Genomic DNA, 20,849 nt, shown 5'->3' with positions numbered 1-20,849 from the left:
TGTTCCTCTTCCCCCACATAACCCACCTCAAAGTAGAGCCAACAACAACAAACCTAACTCAGCTTCTATTGGAGATTATTTTTTATTGCAGAGTCCAATGAACAGGGAGATTCCCACAAATTTTTGCAGATGAGAAGGAAGAGGCAGAGGGAGTGGGAGAGAGAGAGGGAGAGTGAAAGGCAGGAACAGAGCTCAAGGTCAGAGACTGCATTAATTGGTTCCAGCATGTCTTGTCCCTCGCACACTCAAGACATTTTCAATTTAACTGATATGTCTTTGGACACACACAGCAAGAATATTTTACTTAAATTAATTTTATTCCCTCTCAGAGGGGTTCATTAACAAATGTTATTCTTGACCTGAAACTATATTGCAGGAAGCTTAACTTCAAACCAGAGTTAAAAAACAATGACTTTAATGTTAGTAATGACACTTTCAATGCTGATGTTAGTTCTGCTGGTATTATTTTTTGCAAGTTAATGAAAATGGTGCTTCCCCTGCACATTTTGGTTTATATGACACTTTCAGTAGGTCTCCTGCCAGCAACAGTGAAGATACGGATTCAGATGAAGGCCAGCTCCCCTTTGAAAAGAAGGATCACTTTTAATCCTCCACTCAACCCTACTTTGAATATCTTTTCCAGGGTTTGTGAAAGGGAAATCAGGTCAGCTCTATCTAACAAAACACAGTACAAGTGGTCAAACCTGACTAAAGAAGAAAAGAAACCTTTAGACAGTTTAAGTAGAGATTCTGATATTATGATTATGAATGCTGACAAAGGAGCTGGCATAGTGGTTATGTATACTAGCAGTTATAATAATAAAATGGAAACTAGCCTTTCTAACAAACTTAAACATAAAGTAGTTTCCCCTGAAGACATTTCCCAAAGCTTTCTTTCCATTGATAATACTCTTAGCAGACTGTACTGAGAAGGTTTAGTCTCAGAGGAAGAAAGGGAGTTTATGGAAGTGAAATTCCCACAGGTAGGAAGAATGTTTCGGATCCCAAAGACTCACAAAGACCTGATAGATCCTCCATCAGGCATATTGTAACATCTAAGAAAACGAAGACATTCTGGACCCCTTGGTTCAGAAATCACAATTCTTCCTTAAAGACTCCTGGGAGTTTTTAAACAAATTCTTTAAATGCCCACCCACTGAGGGACAATGCATACTAGTCACACTTGACATTGTAGCTCTTTACCCTAGCATCCCACATCGGGAAGGTTTAGAGTATGTGTTGAATTACCTGACCAAACACACCAGCACCCCTCCCCTTAGAGCAGACACCTTAGTTACTTTACTGGAGCTAGTTCAGGTAAATATTTTTTTCTCTTTTAATGGTGTTATTTATCAACAACTTGAAGGGATGGCAAAGGGAGCCAAAATGGCTCCCACTTATGCTAACTTAGTGCTAAGCTCTTGGGAAGCAGACACACTATGCAAGATTGAAGGTTTTCAGTGTGTCAGGGTATACAAATGTTACATTGATGATATTTTTTTCATTTGGGAAGGGTCAGAATTAGAGTTGGATAACATTCTTGACAGGATTAGACAGAGTATGAGTTTCTTAGATTTTACCATCTCGAGTAAAGGGAATGAAGTTAATTTCCTTGAAGTTAGTTTGGCCAGGGATCCCGTTTCTTTCAAGTTTTCTTCCAACATTCATAGAAAGAGTACCTTTCAGAACAACTACTTAGACTTCTCTAGCCACCATCCCCTTTTTATGAAGAGGAATATAGTTAAGGGGCAGTTTGTGCAACTTAGCAGGATTGTAAGTGAGGATGATATTTTCATTAAAGAAAGTCAATTTCTTAAATGGTTATTTTTAGAAAAACATTATCTAGAAAAATTAGTTAATGAAATCCTCACTGATATTATTGTTCACAGGCAAAACAAATATCCTCCCATCCTTAAATCTGGTTACAGCCATAAACCCAGAGGTTCCTCAAATGACCATTCCAGATTCCCACTTCCCATCTTGCTTGATGGAGGGACTATTAGAGAGATATTGTCCAGGAACTGGGAAATTATTAACAATAGTCCAGATTTGGAAAGAGTCTTGGGTCCCAGTCCTAGCTTTTGCTATAGAAAGACTTTGTCTCTGAAGTCAGCTTTTGAAAAGAATACCCCTTCGATTACCAGTCTCCCTTCCCAGGATACAGATATATTTTGCTGTGGCAAGTGTGTTTGCTGCCCTTTCATTGCTCAAGGGGATGTCTTCTGTTTACAAAATCCCAAACTAGAGATTCGGTTTCAAGAAGCTTTTAATTGTAACTCCATGAATATAATCTACCTTGTAGTGTGTGACTGTTGCAAAGCATTTAATGTGGGCAAAACCATAAGGAAATTAAGTGATCGTATTAAAGAATAAAGACAAGCACTTAGAAAGAGAGACATTAAGAATGCTTTAGCTAAATACACTTTTAATAATGCACAGTGCAATACTTTCAATTTTGTGGTTCTTGAACATGTTTCTTTGCCTCTTGGTGACTGCAATCCCCTTCTGGAAGTTAAAGAATTGAGATGGCGAGTAAAATTACAGGCAGACACACCCCCTGGACTCAATGGGAACCTTAATGTTAGAAGTATCCTTAATTGGATTAAATAGGGAGGACACACCCCCTCCAGAATGTAAATTTTTTTCCCACTAGTTCTTATTTCATTCCACCATTATTCTGATGAAGTTCAACTGGTTAACACTATTTTAATGAACAAAAGTGCTTAATATTTTCATATTTTACAGACTGTTTTGGATTCTATCTTACAGATTGTTTGTATCAAAGTAGTTTTTAATGAAGAAGGAATTTCTGATTTGAACTATTGGTCTCAGTCTCCTTATTGTGCCAGCTTCCGAGGTATTTTATTTGTGATATATATATATATATATATATATATATATATATATATATATATATATATATATATATATATATATATATATATATATATATATATATATATATATAGTTACACTTCATAATCTCAAATTACTGAAATCCCAAATTTCAGTAATCCAAGACCATGAAGCCAAAAACCAGAATGCCGAAATCTCGAATCTGCACATATGCATTTCCAGTATGTTGCGTGTAGTGTTATGGTGCCTGAAATTGCAGGTGAGTGAGTGTTTGTGTGTGTTTTTGTATGTTGTATGTGTGGGTAAGGGTAGGGAGGTGTAAGTGTGAGTGTTGGATTTGTTGGTGTTTGTGTATGTGTGATGTGTATTTGTGTGTGAGCGAGTAGTGGATGCCATGGCGTGAGTTTTTTTTTTTTTTTTATGTTATGTGCAATCTCGGAGTTGGTATATATATATATATATATATATATATATATATATATATATATATATATATTTACATATATATATATATATATATATATATATAAGTAGGGGTGGGGGTGCCGGGTTGTGTGGTTTGTGTGTTTTGGGTAGAATGATGTGTGTGTTATGTGATGTGTGGTGTATGTATGTTCATGATTGTGTGATTCATGATTGTGGGATTCGGTATTGTGAATGGTTCAACTTTATAGTCTCGAGTTACTGAAATTCAGGATTTCAGTAATTCGAGATTCTGAAGTGAAACTAGATATATATGTATACACATATATTTATAAATAAACACATATATAAATTTAACATTTGTATATAAGGGTCTATATTACTTTGCCGAAACCCAACTTCAGCGAATGACTATTCATGGAACATTCACACCAGCAAATGTTTTTCCCAGGAAAGTGAGTTAGTTAGCCAAATTTGCCCTTTTCCCTACTGTAGTGCAATTTCTGAGTTTGTATATATAAGTAGGGAGTAGGGGCTGCAGCCCCCACATTGGGGGTGTGGTGGGTGTAGCCCCCATTTTGGTGGGTTTGATATACTGCAGTGTGTGTCACTCGGTATGTGGGCAATTAACTCACTTCATTGGGAAAGACGTTAGCTGATGTGAACGTTTGAAGAACATCCATTCACTGATTTGTGTTCAATGAACAGCTGTTCTCTGAAGTTGGGTTTCAACAAAGTAATATAGACCCGTATATAATATATATAACCAGATAGATTGATATGGTTACCTTCCAGTCCATTGAAGTATGCATTGGTTGAATTCAATTCTGACTGGATATGTTAATTTAAGTGAATGTCAGGTAGTGACAAATATCAGCAAGATTGTTCAGTTTTGGGTTCTAGGAGATATGTTTTATATCAGAGTTTTATATAAATATATATCGCCTGTCTGCAAAAATACAGTTATTTGGTGAAATAAGTTCGTGGGATAGTGCTTCTGGGGTTTTTGACTTAGTCTGAGATTCATGCATTCGGTTTATCTGTGAGTTTTTTTCTGATGTAACTGTAAAATAAGAAGATGTTTTGCTAAAGAGTTTCATAATCACCTGTATATATTCACATACTACTCAACTGTAGTGATTTAATTAATACACTACCTAGAGATTGCACTAATATTGTTTATACATTTGTTGCTTATAGAAAATATATGTTCAAGGAGTATTAAAATAAATGGCTAACACTCAAACCCAGGTATTAGGAGAGGTGCGTGGATAAAGAGAATGTGTGACACAAGTCAGAAATCAGACAGAAAAACCAGAGCAGTATAAAAGTCATAAAGGGTGGTTCTTACTCTTGTAGAAGGGAATTGTAGTCCTAGAACAACAGTTCTTAGAGAAGAGGCATTTTTTCCAAAGATGGTTTGCCGGAGGAGGAGACCTGGAACCTGTCATCCTAGAGAAGACACAACTACATACTTTGTGTTTTAAATATGTTCAGCACCAGAGTTTGTTAAATGTACTATCATTTATTTTCTTTTAAGACCACAGATCTTAATTTTACTTTGTTGAATCCTTTCTTTAAGTTTTATTATGTGAATAAAACTGTTTATATTAAAGATGTTTCTGGCAAGTGCATTCATGTTCCATTATAGTGTGCCTTCTATGTGCAGTCTGCATGTCCACCTCATACTCGCATGAATTTTCTCTGGGTTCTCCAGTTTCCTCCCGCATGGACTGAGCATTCTAAATTGGCTGTAGGTGTGACTGTGTGTGTGTGTGTGTGTGTGTGTGTGTGTGTGTGTGTGTGTGTGTGTGTGTGTGTGTGTGTGTGTGTGGTATAGAAGAACAACCATTACCAGGGCTAGCCACCTGGCAGTGTGAATATTGGCCCTTGATTATGGTCACTGCTGATGTTATATCCCAACTTTGTGTGCAAAAATGGGTAAAAGGAGGTTATGGATGGATGGACACAGATCACAGACTGTGAGCCATGTCAGGGATAACCAACTAAAGAGTGTAAAAATTGGGTATAAGTTATTTGGTCATGGTGACCAATATTGCCAAAAATTGTCATGAATATTTAGTGATAAGTAGGTTGAGGAGTGGACCTACTCCAGCTTATGCCAGGGACCCATGTTAATCATGGGAGCAGTATATGTGCCCCTATTGGTCAGTGTGTGATTGTCATCAAACCCAGCAGCCATGGGTCAAAAAGCTACTGGCTGGAAAGTGTCCAGTTTCCAAACCTGGGTTCTCTGGAATAGGGATTACTAGGATAGCTTTGTTGAGCAAAACCTGGACCTAAAACCAATCAATCTGCCTAAGAAGAAGTAAGGATTGCTTAACTCAGTATAGATTTACTGATAAAACACAGCTTGGAAGTGGATGACATGATGGCAATCAGGAAGCTATACATCCTGTGTATCTAGGAGATGAGATGAAAAGGCAGTGAAGCAAAGTCACTTGGCTTGGGGTCCCAAGTCTACTACTCAAGGGGCAGACAGACTAGAGGTGAGTTGGTAATTGTGGTGAGGGAGAGGCTTCAGAAGACAGTGAGGGATTTCATCAGAATTAGTGAAAGACTCATGACAACCAGACTCCAGTGTAAGGACAGGGCAATATTCATAATCTCAAACCATGCTCCACAACGGAGTTGTGGTAGGAAAGAGATTGGTACATTTAGGGAGCAGTTGCAGGACCTACTAGATAAAGCAGGACAACATGAGTTGTGTTGATTATGGGGGACCTGAATTCACATATAGGGACAGACAGGTTAGGAGGACTGTCTGGGTCCACATGGGTGGGGAAACAGGAATAAAGTTGAGGCCATTTTATACTTCTGTCTGGCAAATGGCTTGATGGTAGCCGACACATGGTTCCAGAAGAGAAACTGTCACTAGATCACACATAAGTGTGGCCAACATGTAACTTAATTAGATTTCCTCATAGCAAGGAAAGGTTACTAGGGTAGAATCAACAATTTTCTAATGAAGCAGTCAGCCCACAGCATAAACCACTGGTTGCCACAATCAGCTGCAATCAGTGGCCAGAAAAGGCTGCAAAGTCAACAAAGGATGAAAACCTAAAAGTTGGCCTGAGACAGCGCAAGAGTTAAAGGAAATACGCAGGCCTCTAGTACCTCAAGAAAAAGAGGAAATAGGTGGAATTTAAGAACAATAGAAGTTCCTCAAAAATTCCATGTGTGATGATTACAGAACAGTTATGCAACTGAGGCATGGAAATATGGTACACAAGGAAAGTGGGTAGTGAAATTCAGAAATCTAGGAAGTCATCGAAAGAAGGAGTACAAGAACATGTGGGAGGTAGAAAAGAAGAACCAGGCTAAGAAGGAATACTGATTGGTTAACAAAGAGGCTGAGAGAGAAGTTGCAATAGCAAAGACAAAGTCATCAGAGACACTCTATCAACTTCTGGAAGGGACTCGGCAGATGCACAAAAGAAAACTCCATCAGGTTGCAAGACAAAGACAGAATAATAATAAAGATAGACACCCAACTCCCTTCATAAGGGATATCAATAACAACCTGATCAGCAATCCACAGGATATCAAAGGCAGATGGAAGGAGTACTTCCAACAGCTTCTGAATGAAGAAAAAAGAAACACAGAAGCTGTACTGCCCCAAACACAGACTATTATTAAAAAGAAGAGATGCCCTTCCTAAAAGAAGTAAAAACAGTACTACGGGAAAGAAGCAGGCTTAGATGAGGTCACAGTAGATTTGATCAAGATGTTGGGAGAGTTAGGGAAGAAACAGTTCTCGAAGGTGCTTGAAGCAGTATGGAGAGAAAGGTGTATCCTAGATGACTGGAGAATAAGCATTCTAGTAGAGGTGTACCAGAACAAAGGGAACATTCACAACTGTGGGCAATATAGAGGCATCAAACTCCTTTCTCACTGCAAAAAAGTTCTAGATAGGGTGATTAATATATGAATATGCAGAGCAGTAGATAGTAAAATGGGAGATGAGCAGTTCAGTTTTAGATCAGGATGCAGCACAACTGACCCAATATTTGCAGTGAGCCAGATAGTTGTGAAGAAACTAGAGATGAGGAAAGAGTCCAACCGAGCATTTCCAGACTTGGAGAAAGCAAATGACAAGATCCCAAGAAAAATAATTTGGGCAGTCCTGCAAATGGTTCAGTGTCTCAAAAACATTGGTTGAATTAGTGTAGGCTATGTACAAGGACCCAATGACACAAATATGAACAGTGTTAGTACTCACAAAGGCATTCCTAGTGGGAGTAGGTATGCAACAGGGTTCAGCTCTGAGACCACTGATGTTCATACTAGTGATGGTCTACATTAGCAAACAGGTTGGAGGGGAAAGATCAACAAAGCTGCTTTATGCAGACAAAGTGGCACTACAGGCAGACTCTAAACAAGAACTTCATCAAATGATAGGAAAAATGGAATGGAAGGCTGAAGGTATACAAGATGAAACTAAGAACAAATAAGACAATTATCATGGCAGCAAATTTGGGAAATTATAAGATGTTGAAAACTAAGATAGAAAAGAAAATAGGAGAACACATTAACAGCTTTATGTATCTGAAAGAGGTTATTATGGAGAAGGGAAGTGTAATGAGGAGGTCAAAGCTAGAATCAGAGGGATTGCAGCCAACTGGCGCAGAGTGTCAGGGGTATTAAGTGACAGATGAATGCAAAGAAGTTCAAAGTAAGGTATATAAAATAGTGGTGTGACCAGCCCTAATGTATGTACAGGAAACTAGATAGTAAAGGCTGAGCAACTAAGGAAACTAGAGGTAATGGAGATGAAGTGCCTGAGATGGATGGTAGGATGAACATTGTAGGAAAGGCAATGAAATGAGGTCATCAGAGCAAAAGCCAAAGTAATTCCAGTTTAAGAGAAGGTCAAAGAGAACAGATTACAGTGGTATGGGCACAGGTATAGGAAAGCAGAAGGCAATCTAGTGAAGAAGATTTTTGCAGACTCTTAGAAGTCAAGAGGAAATGAGGCATCCAGCAAAAAGATGACTGGATTGTGTAAGAGAAGACCTGCGACAGTCAGGCATGACTGCCAAAGAAGGTAAGAGAGCAGTATGGAATTGAAAGAGATGTCAACATTGACACAACACCCTGACCCCATGTAGAAAATGGGAAAAAAGGGGGTCGTTGATGATAATAATGATATACACATACTTACAGATAGATAACAATAAAGATATAAAGATATATAAATAGATATTGACATATATAGATAGATATAGCTATAGATACAGATAAATCTGTGTGTGTGTGTGTGTGTGTGTGTGTGTGTGTGTGTGTATGTCTGTGTGTGTGTGTGTGTGTGTGTGTGTGTGTGTGTGTGTGTGTGTGTGTGTGTGTGTGTGTGTGTGTGTGTGTGTGTGTGTGTGTGTGTGTGTGTGTGTGTGTGTGTGTGTGTGTGTGTGTGTGTGTAGGATTTATCTTTGCTAATGTGGTGCATGGCCATTAGGGAAAATACTGCCAGGTTTGACTGCACAGTTTTCAGTTCAGAGACATGGTACAGAGCCAATGCTGAGGTCTCTGTCACTGCAGGCATATCCATCCCTGAATCACAGTTTTTCATTGTTGTCCTAATTGACCAGCCTGCATTAGGCAATTAGAAAGAATTGGGAGGATTTTTTTTTATCCTTGCCAACTTTTCTGTCTTTGGCCTTAACCATGGCTGAAAAGGGTCATAATGCAGACCGTTTACTTGATTAACAAGCAAACAAGTAAGTAAAACTAATCCTAGGTTTGTAGTCTGACAACATTAGCAGGATACCATTAGCATAAAGGAGATACCTTTTAACACTAACAAAAGGCTGACTAAACTCAACATAGATAAAATATTTATTAAGGGTTCCACTATTTGAATAATGAAAAAGAAATAGTCTGAATCTGAAAATCTAAAGCAACAAAATAATGGTCATAGCTTCAAGGTTATATTTTCAGGGTAGGGCTAAATTTTAATTTTTTTTACACAAAAATAGTAATCATCAAAGAACCCATCATGTGGCATGCTCATAACATAATAAAACTGCAGTACAGTACACACAAACATTCACACACACACACACACACACACACACACACACACACACACACACACACACACACACATCACAAATGAAAAAAGAAAACTTACCACTGGCACAATAATACACAAATCCTAATACTAACAGCAGACTTAAAACAAGTTTCATGTTGTAGAAGTACTGTGAAAAGACAGAAAACAAATGTTATATTTTACCATGGTCCTAAAGCCTTCAAATCACAGCAGAAGCTTGGCAGTTAAACATGCATAAATACAATACACTGAAGTGTTTTCCTTGGAATAAAATATATTTAAAATTATAATGATGAACACAGTGTTATATGTGATGTAAACAGAGTATTGCATTGATTATAATCAGGATTAAGTATAATATCCAAATTCTGTATAAGATTAAGTTGCAAAGGTACACGTGGTGCACAGCTGTAAAACATTATGTTTATATATATCAATAGATTAATCAAAAGATTAGTTTTACTTTGGCAAATTACTGTAAAGCTTGTAATGCATTTTCTTTGTTCTCACAATCTTTACATCAAAATTTTATTGCCTTTCTTTAAAATTAAGAACATTCACTTTAATGGGGTTAGATTATGATCATTTCAGATTCTTGTCTGGTGTGAAGCTTTATCCTAACATGAAGCTGTTACTCAGAAAGAACAGTCCTGCAATGATTTGACCAAGAAATAACTGGGAAGCATATTTTAATAAATCACTTCAAGAAAACAACACTGCACCTTACTGAAATAAATTACAACCTCATTTTTGAATCACGCTACAAACAAAAATACTTTGATTAAAGCAACAGAAGATGTTTTAATTTTCTTAATAAAAAATACAGTATGATACAGAATGTATGGACTTTATACCAGATATTGCCAGTAATTTATTGCCCAGCAGAGCATCTTTAACATTTTATTGTTCTGGGTGATACTGGGAAAACATACAGTTATACAAAAAGCAGGAGGTGCAGAGGATCACCTGATCAATGCAGTCCATCTGAAAAATGCAGCTGCTCCACACCTCCACTTTCTTCTTCTATTTCTATTTTTAAAGTCACTTTTTTTCCCTCTAACTCCACCACTTTCTCAACAAAGGAGTACCACCATCTCACCACTGTTTTGTCAAAGTAAAATGTGCTCATTTCATTTCTAAAACAGTTCCCCCATTTAGTTATGTTCCCTTCTGAGTGCCATTTCCCCATTTTCTTCTTTCTCTGTCATCTTCTCTCCTTTTTTTCTAAGGACCATGTGTGTGTGCGTGTGTGTGTGTGTGTGTGTGTGTGTGTGTGTGTGTGTGTGTGTGCGCGTGAGTGCGTGTGTGTGTGTGTATAATATATATATATAATGTGTTTTCATTTTTAGTGAGTTGTCTTAATTATATATTTATTTCATTCTTTATTCTTTCTTCTGTTACTTCCCTGTTCTCCTTTAGGTATTCCTGAAGCCCCATAATAATTTGCTGTGTAATGCTGTAGTAGGTATTCTTTCCAGGGACCTGATCACCCTTACAATGAAGTATTTCATCATATCCTCTGAACTACACCCTACAGTCTGGTACCTATATCCTACTCTTCCCCATTTGTCCTTCTTCTTCATCTTCTATTTACATTATACCCCCCAGTTTCTTTGTCTTTATTTATCTCACCACTTACCCATTGCCCTTCACTATTTTTATAACTATATTGTTTTTAGCAGAGTAATTTTCTTTATACTTTATAACTGTCACAACTGCACCCTATCCTATAGACACAGTCTTATCCATACCCTGTACAATGAAAATATGAAGTCACAGCTCTATAACTCATTACCCATGTAATGCAGCTTTGTATCCGATTTGCTTTACCAGTGACATTTTACACTATTTAACAATGATTAAGTTTGGGTCTTATGTCCCCAAAGCATAATACACATCTGCCTTACTTACAGTTAACCCCGTTAAGTATATGCATCTATATCTAGCTATCTATCTATCTAGAGAGAGAAAATCCCCCTATTTGTTTTTCTACTCCTTCCTTAGAATACATAAATACTTTTTATTAGGTTTCTTACACTAAACTGCATTCTTTTGCAATTTTCTGACATTGAACCCAGCTGCCACCTCTCTGATTTGCATGTGAGTAAACATACAACACACACACACACACACACACACACACACACACACACACACACACACACACACACACACGTACATAACTTTGTAGTTTTCCATTAAATTCTATCATCCCAATTGTCAGTCCACTCATCATGTTTTCCATAGGTCTTTCTTGAGACCCCGTGCCTCTTTTGTCACTTGTAGACAAGTATTTGTGACATCAGCAAACAAACTAATTAAGACTTTTGGCTTTTTCCGGTTAGGGGTTGCCACAGTGGAACTCCGGTTCACTCATCATTGGCAGTGAATTTTTACGGAGCTGAGTAGCCAGCCCAACGTCCAACCTTCAAAGAAGGCATGCCCATTCATGCTCACACCTACCTGCATGTCTTTAACGTCACTCGACCCTGGGGAGGACATGCAGACTCCACACAGAAGGCACTCCAGCTGAGAATCGAATGGGAGAACCTCTTGCTGTGAGGTGACAATACTAACCACTGCACCACTGCAGCTGTACAGCAAACAATCTAATTGTGCTGTTCAAATCCAATGGAGTACCAAGCACAAATATCTGAAAATGCATTGTCTCCAGCACTGAATCCTAAGGCACCCCATTGTCTAATTTTTATTTATTTTATTTAAGACTTGTAACAGTGTTTACCCACTAATGACATTTCTACTGAGTGTTCCTCCTTATCTGTCATGTTTTGCTTCCACTGGACCTCATTTAATTCTGTATAACCTCCTCCTACAAAGTGTAACATCAAGCACCTTGACGAACTTTGAATACTCCTTCCTGTCATACCAGATCTCTGTTTTATGGCACATCTCAGGATTTCTCCAATAATGTGGAAATACATTACAGTATTATTACAGTTAGGCAACTGATCTTTCAGACCTGGTGTAGTTATCCCATCTGCACTGATTAGGACTAGGTCAAGCATATTGCCTGTACCACAACAGGATCATCATTTTCTGTTAAAGCAGCTTCCACTGGAAATACTTCCCTTTCCACCATTACTCTAGATGTAAGGTCCTTCTAAGTCCAGTGCTGGAATATTCCAGGTTTCCCCCTCCAGGCTCAAGGTTAATATCCCAAACTTCCCTTTCTTTCCTTCATCACCACCTACCTGTTCCACTGCACATTTCATCCTACAGTGAATGTGCACAATCATGTCCCACAGCCTCTTGATTTTACTACATTAGCTTGTCTGGCAATTTATAGGTTCATAGGTAGGTACTAGGCTATCTGCATGAAGGCATTTATAAGCCTAGCCAGAATGTGTTGGCTTACGCCACCCCCTTAGATTAGTTCCCTGTGCCTCTGTCCAGCAGAGCCATTGAAGTGATCCCCGGGGTAAACTTTCTGTTTCCCATCCACTTGTCAAGGTTTCTCTTGAAGAGGGTTAGTGAAGAGCACTTCCTAATGTGGATTGGAATTTTGTTCCAGAGTTTGTGAAGTCTCTGGGACAGGAATCCATCCCTCCAGTATTTCCTATTTATTGTTGTGGTGAGCTTTAGATCCCTAGAGCATGTGGCTCGAGGGGATATGGTTTTCTTTAGGTGGAGCATCTCCATCAATTCTGGGTTGGACATGGCCTTGTATGTCAGACAGAGATCGCCTCTGAATAGGCAGTATGCAATCGAGTACAGCTGGAGTTTCTTCAGTCGAGCTGCATAGGGCATCTGTTTGAGACCAGTGATCCTCTTGGTGAGGTACTTCTGTGGTCTTTTCAGCTTTTGCAGGTGTCTTGTAAGGTACATCCCAAATGGGGCATTGTACTCTATGATGGGTCTGACAAATGTGATTAAGGATGTGAGCTGTAGATCACAGTCATCATGTTCCCTCAGTATTTCTTTCCTACTGTAAGACACTGAGCATGTCACGTAACCACAAGCCGTGCTGATTTTGGTCTCTACTTCCTTTCTGTTACAGAAATCTAAGTAGCCTTCTTTTAGCAGCTTCTCTTTTGCCTTACTCAAAACAAATATGTCTCACCGGGTTCTAGTTTCCCTGAATCATGCTTGGATTCCATTTTGTACAAACCCAACATGTGATGACCTACCATACACCATTAATCATTTTTCAAAAAAGAGGTTGAATAATTCCATTTATTGTTCATTTGAAATTACTGATCCTTTCACTGCTTTGGTGTTGCACATCTAAACAATGTGCTTTGCTTCCTCACCATATTTCAGTTCTTTTTCACTTCTTCACATGGAAATATCTTACCACCCATTATACTCACTCTGACCTTACCTATATAATTGTATTTTCTCAATATTTATTTTGGAAAATGCTGTATTTCTCTTTTTCCTTTCCCTTTTATTTTTATATAACTTACCCCTATATTTTGAAAACAAAATATTATTTAGATTTATTCTTTTGACTTTATAAATGTAGAATTTCTTATTCCATATTTTGATTTACTTTGTTATTTATTGCCTTTTGATGACTGAGTAAACACCACCAGATCACTGACTCCTTGTTTTTGGAAACCAATATGCTATTTATATTGCTTTGAATACACTAAGAAATTCTCTTGGATGTTGTCAGAAGGTGACAGTGGATCTTTAACTGTTTCACTACCAGCAAAACAGGAAGCTAGGACATCAGTTTAACTTTTTTCCCAAAAGCGGTATACTTGCATCCATTGTCTCCTTTTATCTTCAGTGTGAGTTTTACCAATTCTCTTATTTGCCTTATTCTATGCCTCATTTCTAAACACACTTTGGCTGTTGCATATCTGCAGTGATGCATACTTCTTACTCCTAAAGCAGTAAGTGAAAGTCACATGTCCAGTAGGGATACCACTATGAATTTAACAGTCCAATGTTATGTTTTACCAACATGTAACAAACTGTGATGAGCCTATGTCAAGTATACATGATATCTCAGAAAATAACATAATTTAGTGAAAAGGGTGAAAACAAGTCATGATACAGCAAACAAAAAGAACACTTTGTGCTGATCAAAACATTAGTATAGGTAGCTGTGTGAAGAAAAAGCATAGACAGAAAAAGTACACAAGTATATGTAGCAAAATCACTTTTAAACGCATTTACTTTATAAAACAATTCAAAAGTAAGTAGCATGCTTCTGGGGCACAAACAACTATCTTTAGATATTACAGTGCAGTGCTATTTTTGTATAAAAGTGTGCAAACATTTTTGAAGTCAATATATGAAATTTACCTATAATAGATATTTAATAACTGAATATAACAACATATAGTGTATTGCATGTATAACTGTTATTAAAAAAAGTATTAATCAATTTTCATGTAAGAGCACCCAGGTTCAAGCTAATGGCAATACATACTACCTTTCTCCTATAAAATATACAAATGAAAGATCAAACGCTGAAAGAAATGAGAGTGAATTTTTCTAGATCAAAAATTGTGTAACAGGGAAATGAAACAATATTCATCCATTTGTGCAAATAAATGTATTTGAAAGGTTTCCATAATGACTCGTCAAGGAAAAAACTTACCAAACACAAATAGTCAGGAATTCAACCTGATGAAAAAAAAAACTAAGTATAAGTGTTTTTATGCAGGGGGCAGGCCCTCTACACTCTTTGGACTCATGCATATCAATTCCATGGTCACAACAACATGAAGAAAGTGGAAATCTGTAAAAAAGAAATTAATTAGTGCCTATACAAACTTAGAAACTACACCAGCAGAGAGTCCCAATGGAAAACTTTAGCTGGGGAGTTTGACATTGACAAGATGAACTCAACTATATAGAATCTGAAAAATCATTTATAGATTGCAGATTTCACAGAAGCACTTGAATCTGAAACCTATGGTAATTACAGTACATTTTAGGTTCCACAAATGGAATCAAATGCAGCACACAAGCATTTTAGAGCATATGGCAAAACGAAACAGACTAGATGAGTGCTGTCAATTTAAAAACAGAATTATCAGTTGTACTAAGAGACAGATTTGTGTGTAGTGTAATTATGAAAATAAACAAAAAAATTACTTATATCTGATGCCTGGCCTAGCATTAAACATAAAAGTTAGTTATGGAAATAACACCTAAAGATGCATTATAATTATAGCAATGTGGGTGATAATGCTATTAAAAGAATATTGTTAAATGCTTCTGAGGGCAAGCTTGCTTTCAAAGTGGCAGAATGTGACAAAGAAGCTACACGCAGTTTAACTAATAAAAAGAGTGTAGACGATATCACATGAAAGCCATGCAGAGAGGGTATGCAAGTGAAAAATGGCAAAAAAAGGGTAAAGGAAGTAGGAATACAAAATAGTAATGAAAGAAACAATGGGGAGTCCGACTAAACTGGCTTAAATATGCATGATTCATCTTACAGGCTCACAGGAGGTTACTAGGCTAATGGCCATAGGACCTTTTACAAGCCTATCCATGTTATACCCATGTTCTGTAATTGATCCTGGTTTGATGGTCATTGTTCGCAGATCAAGTCTATGATCAGCACTGACTGCCCCATGTCCATGAGGGACATAGGTGCAACCCCTGGGGAGAATTTGCGGTCTTCCATCCAGTTGAATTATGAACTAACATGCTTAGGAATGTACTGTAAGAATGAGCTACCACAGAAGTTATTCATATTGCTCCATAAATAGCAGCAATAAAACTTGGGGCAGAAATCTACATGCTGATTTGTGATTCCTATGTTTCAGCATGAAAAATAATTTTTAGATGTACAATTAATTAGGTCAAAAATGTTGACAAAGATCTCTATACAGGACATTTAATTGGAAACATAATGACAAATCCTGGCTAACAGTATGTAATTAAGTAAGTAATGGGTTGACAGCTAATGCTATGTTTGCCTCTCTGAGTCTCCTTCATTATGTATACATCTGCTGAAGTGAATAACTGAATGTACATATGTGTTTGCATTGCTGTTCAATAACTCCTAAATAAACAACTAAATTCTACACACAAAGAAACACCCCCTTTTCATCTTATTTAAGTATCAGCAGTGTAATCCTTCATTGTGCAAATACACAGCACCCACTGCTTTCATTCTTCTATAGGGCACTTTATTTGCCTCTGTGGCCTTGTTTGCTCCCTTTCTAAACTGTAGCAGTCTTTTACCATCTAATGCTTCCTTTTTCTATTAACATACTTCTACATTTATTGCACCTCATGTTTTCCACTTTTTCAGTAATGGGTTCACAAATAAGTCTTGTCTCTGTTTCTCACTTCAGAAGTCATGATAGTAGCTTCCAGCTTACAATTTGCATATATCTGTAGTCTGAAATCTCCCCATCAGACAGAGTATCATACCTGTTCCTTAGCACTGTGAATCAGTCCATGGGCAGGCAACTTCCCATGTGGTCCTTGATTCGCACCTCTCCTTATTAATCCTTGTTGTCAAGGAATATGTCCAAGAGCTCCTTCAGGTAGGGACTTATTACTCAACTTAATTCCCCTTTCACTAGTATAGCGATGATCAGTAACCCACTTTTACATCTGATATAGGGGTGATTCCATCTAATAAGAATATATTAAACTGCATCCCCTAATAGAAAACAAATTTAAATGTCACTTGTTCTTATTCACATCCTTTATTCCTCCCCTGGATTCCTGATATACTGATAGATAATCTATTCCATGGTTTCATACAGAAACACATATACTTCTGTGTTATCATAAACTGTTCTTATAATGACAGAAGTGCAGAAGCACACTGAGCATAAACAAACCCTTTTTTATTCTATGCAAGTCATACATGTAAAGGATCCCTAAACTAAGTAATGACTCTTTATTAAGACTGTGCATCTTTGTTTTTGGCTTAACACAGCTGATCATCCATCCTTAACCCCTTTTTCCCATTTTGCACATGGCATCGGGGTGTCACTTTAACAGTGACAATCATCTCAAGCCAAGGTTTACACCACTGGATGGCTAGCCCTGGAACAGTAGTTCATTTGTACCACTCATTCGCACACACACTCACACCTAAAACTAATTTAGAGGGCCCAATCCACCTACTGCATGTCTTTGGAATGTGGGAGGAAATTGGAACACCTGGAGGAAACCCATGCAACCACAAACATGCAGACTCTGCACAGAAGCCACTCCAGCTAAGAATGGAACCAGAGAATGCCTTGCTGTGAGGCAAGAACCCTAACCGCCGCACCACCGTGCTCTACAACTGATCATCGACAGCCACTAATTCTTATCCTAGTTCACTGAGCCTAATGGTCCCACTTTAGCCTCCTCCAGGCTATATCTGACCCACATCTGGGACTGACAAGGGAATTAAGGACTTAAGGGACATCATATTACTGCGACCTGGGACTAAATTTACATTATCTCCTAACATTTCCCTCACGACAAACACTCATTGGATATCTGACATCAGTCATGCAATGCAAGTATCTTAGCATGTGGTCTTGCTTCTGCAGTAACTTAGATGATGTTCTCTGCATATTTCCCTTGAAGACATTGCCTCCCTCAGGTGTCCCTGATTTCCACCAGGGATCAGCTGTGAGGTGCACCCAAGTATATGCCTTCCCTCCAGGATGGACACATATGTACAACAACATATGTGTCATGAATAGACAATATGTATGCATTCACATATCTCTCATGCAGAAACACTATATTTGCATTCACATATCTCTCGTGCTGAGATGGTATACATGCATTCACATATGTCTTGTGCTGAGACGGTATACCTGCATTCACATATGTCTCGTGCAGAAACAATATAACTGCACTCATGTATCTCTTATGTGAAGACAGTATACCTGCATCTAGATATCTCTCATGCAGAGACAATATACCCTTTATTCACAGATTTCCATACTGAAATGTGTCTCCATACAAAGATAGAGAAAACTTCTACATCACACACACTCATACTCATGCACATGATATGTTCATGAGGTGTAGGCTTTAATGAATCTGGCCCACTGTCTACGCAAACTTTACCTTGTAGCTTAAGTAATGACTGGAAATGATCTTTGGACCTTTCAAATTAGCTTGATATCATAAAAAAAAATAAAAAATACTTACTGAAAATAAAGGCACATGTGACCAAAAGTCATTTTTTTACCAGCACTGATAAAATGAATGCCTGCTTATAACTCAAGCCAAAGTCTTGACTATATTACTTCATATTTTCTGTAACTCCAATAAATATGTCAAGTATTTTTTCTCCACTGTATTTACACCACCAAATATCGAACAGTGTAGTAGATACTCCTACCTATATTTACAGCAGAAATCACAGTTTTCTAAAATAAGATGTTTTTAGAAAAAGATGCTTTCAATCCACCTTCAGTTATTTCTATGAACATTGTCAAAAGTGGAAAATCTTTGGAAATATAAAACAATGGTTGAGGTAAGAAATATTTTATTGCTGTTACTTAGGGATATTCATAGCATCTGTTTTTCTAAATTGCTGTTTTAGGATAATATTTTATAGCAATGCTTTAACTGATGCACTGACATTGTATTGACTAAGTGCAAATTACTGCACTTACTGCTTATAATTTGTAGTACTGAGAATGAAAGCTTGTGAGAGTACCAGCTTTTCAAAAAATGCATATTTGAGGCAGGACATGCATTTATTCCTGCCGCCTACAATTCTTCCAAGTATCAAAAACATATTTCTCTTAATTATGATGTCTGATGTAAGAATTTCTTAAACACAATAAAACTAGATGTTGCAATCCAGCTTATACATAGCAATAGCAAATAAAATGCATATATGCATACCTACATAAGAAAGCAAAGAAAAATACAACCTTGTCCCAAAACAACATTAATTGTATGTATATAAATAGCCCTTAAACTGCTATATAGTCTTTCAAGGCCATTTATATTCCTCACACTTGCAGAGTGAACATAATTTAAATTGTGATAAATTAAGAACATTTTGGCATAATTGGTATGTATAAAACTATTGCTATACCTTCCAGAATGATGACTATACTAACAATAATACCCTCTAGGTAGTTAGAAGCCAAACTAGTTTTGTCCTCTAGTCTTACACCCACCTGTGAAAAGTATTAATGCCAAAGCTAATGCCCTTCTGTGAGCAATGGGTTACTTACACCACAGGCCTGAATTACATTTGCATTTTGGAATTTACTTTATCTAGCATTAACATTGCTGCCATACAGTGCTATTTGTATAATACCAAACTATGTGTGCAGTTTGAGTCAAATCTCACCTCCTTGTCTGCGCTTCTCATTAAATTTAGTATTATTAGCTGTCTCCACTTGTCTTTAGTTGTTTCACTGGTGATAATTAATGCTTGGTGGTTTGATGAGCTTACATTATTATGACACACTGACAGTTCAGTGCTAATTATTTCTTTCTGACAAGCTATTACACTGCATTCTATGAACCCGAAAAGTATATTTGTTCACAGAGCTGAAATGCAAAAGATCTATAATCTACATTTTTACATGTTTTTGTGTAGATATATATACAGTATTGACCTATGCCTTATTTAATGTAAAATGTTAATTTGCTGATCCCACTCTATGACCCTATTTCTAATCCACTCTGAACAGTGTATCAGGGACTAGTATAATGACATCTTTGAAGTTGACTCTTGTTCGCACTTTGAAGCATGTATCCAGAGTCAGATATCCATAGACTGAAACAGGTCCTTCAAAAGTGCTGCCTTCTGCATTGTCTACTGACTCCTGAAGCCATGTCTGCTGCTGGGCAAAGAACTCTACTTTCCATTCTAAAATACAATAAGACCAGCTCTATGCACTGCTTTGGTTCATGGCCTGTAATATCTGACCACCTCCATAGCAACTTGTATGCAGTTGTAAATTCTGTTTTATTGTACGTGACCAGTATGCTATAATACATGTAAGTGTGGTTCATAGCTCTAGTGGCCCAAAGATGTATCATAAACAAACTCTCAAAACCATGAAAATAGGAGTATAATCTATTCTGTAAATGTTCTAGTAGCTGCTAACAGAAAATTAATTGAAATTAAATTTAGTCATATGTGAGCTTCATCTGATCCAGACCTCCTACTACTATAATTCATGCTTCCTTTTCCTGGTTTGTTCTTACATTTGGGAATGCCTTTCCTTTCCTTTGCAACTACACTGCCTTCATGCTTTATCCCTTAAAACCAATTATTATACAGTGTTTCTTGTGTTCCAGAATGCACAGCACTTGCAGGCTGACCTGCTATTCTGCAATGGAGGTGTTTAGTAGTTATTTTTCTTGCTTGAACTTCTTTTAAGGGGTGTCAGCAATATGTCTCATGCTCATGTGTATACATGTGTACATAATATTACTTACCTTATGCGTTTTAGCTATAAAAAAGCACCTGAGTCACTTAGTAGACACATTTGATACTTTGTTGTTTTACTGAATTCTAGTTCCCTTACTTCAGGACATGACATTGAGATTTCCTGAGAACATACCACAA

General features: G+C 37.4%; 1 protein-coding gene across 1 annotated transcript in view; it reads right to left on the bottom strand.

The window, feature by feature from the left end:
- Positions 1-12,452, bottom strand: part of LOC122816259 (lectin-like) — a 97,755-nt gene extending 85,303 nt beyond the window's left edge. Inside the window, exons 1-2 of the mRNA XM_044088997.1 lie at positions 12,390-12,452; positions 9,431-9,500 (exon numbers count right to left, since the gene is read on the bottom strand). Of these exons, the coding sequence (XP_043944932.1) occupies positions 9,431-9,500; positions 12,390-12,452 (133 nt within the window). The remainder of the gene's footprint in view (positions 1-9,430; positions 9,501-12,389) is intronic.
- Between the last annotated feature and the right edge of the window lie 8,397 nt (positions 12,453-20,849).

The sequence above is a fragment of the Protopterus annectens genome, chromosome 12.part0 (assembly GCF_019279795.1).
Source record: "Protopterus annectens isolate FY-2018-M chromosome 12.part0, PAN1.0, whole genome shotgun sequence".
Taxonomy (NCBI): domain Eukaryota; kingdom Metazoa; phylum Chordata; order Ceratodontiformes; family Protopteridae; genus Protopterus; species Protopterus annectens.
Note: the sequence above shows the minus strand (reverse complement) of the source record. Positions and strands in the feature narration are given on the sequence as shown.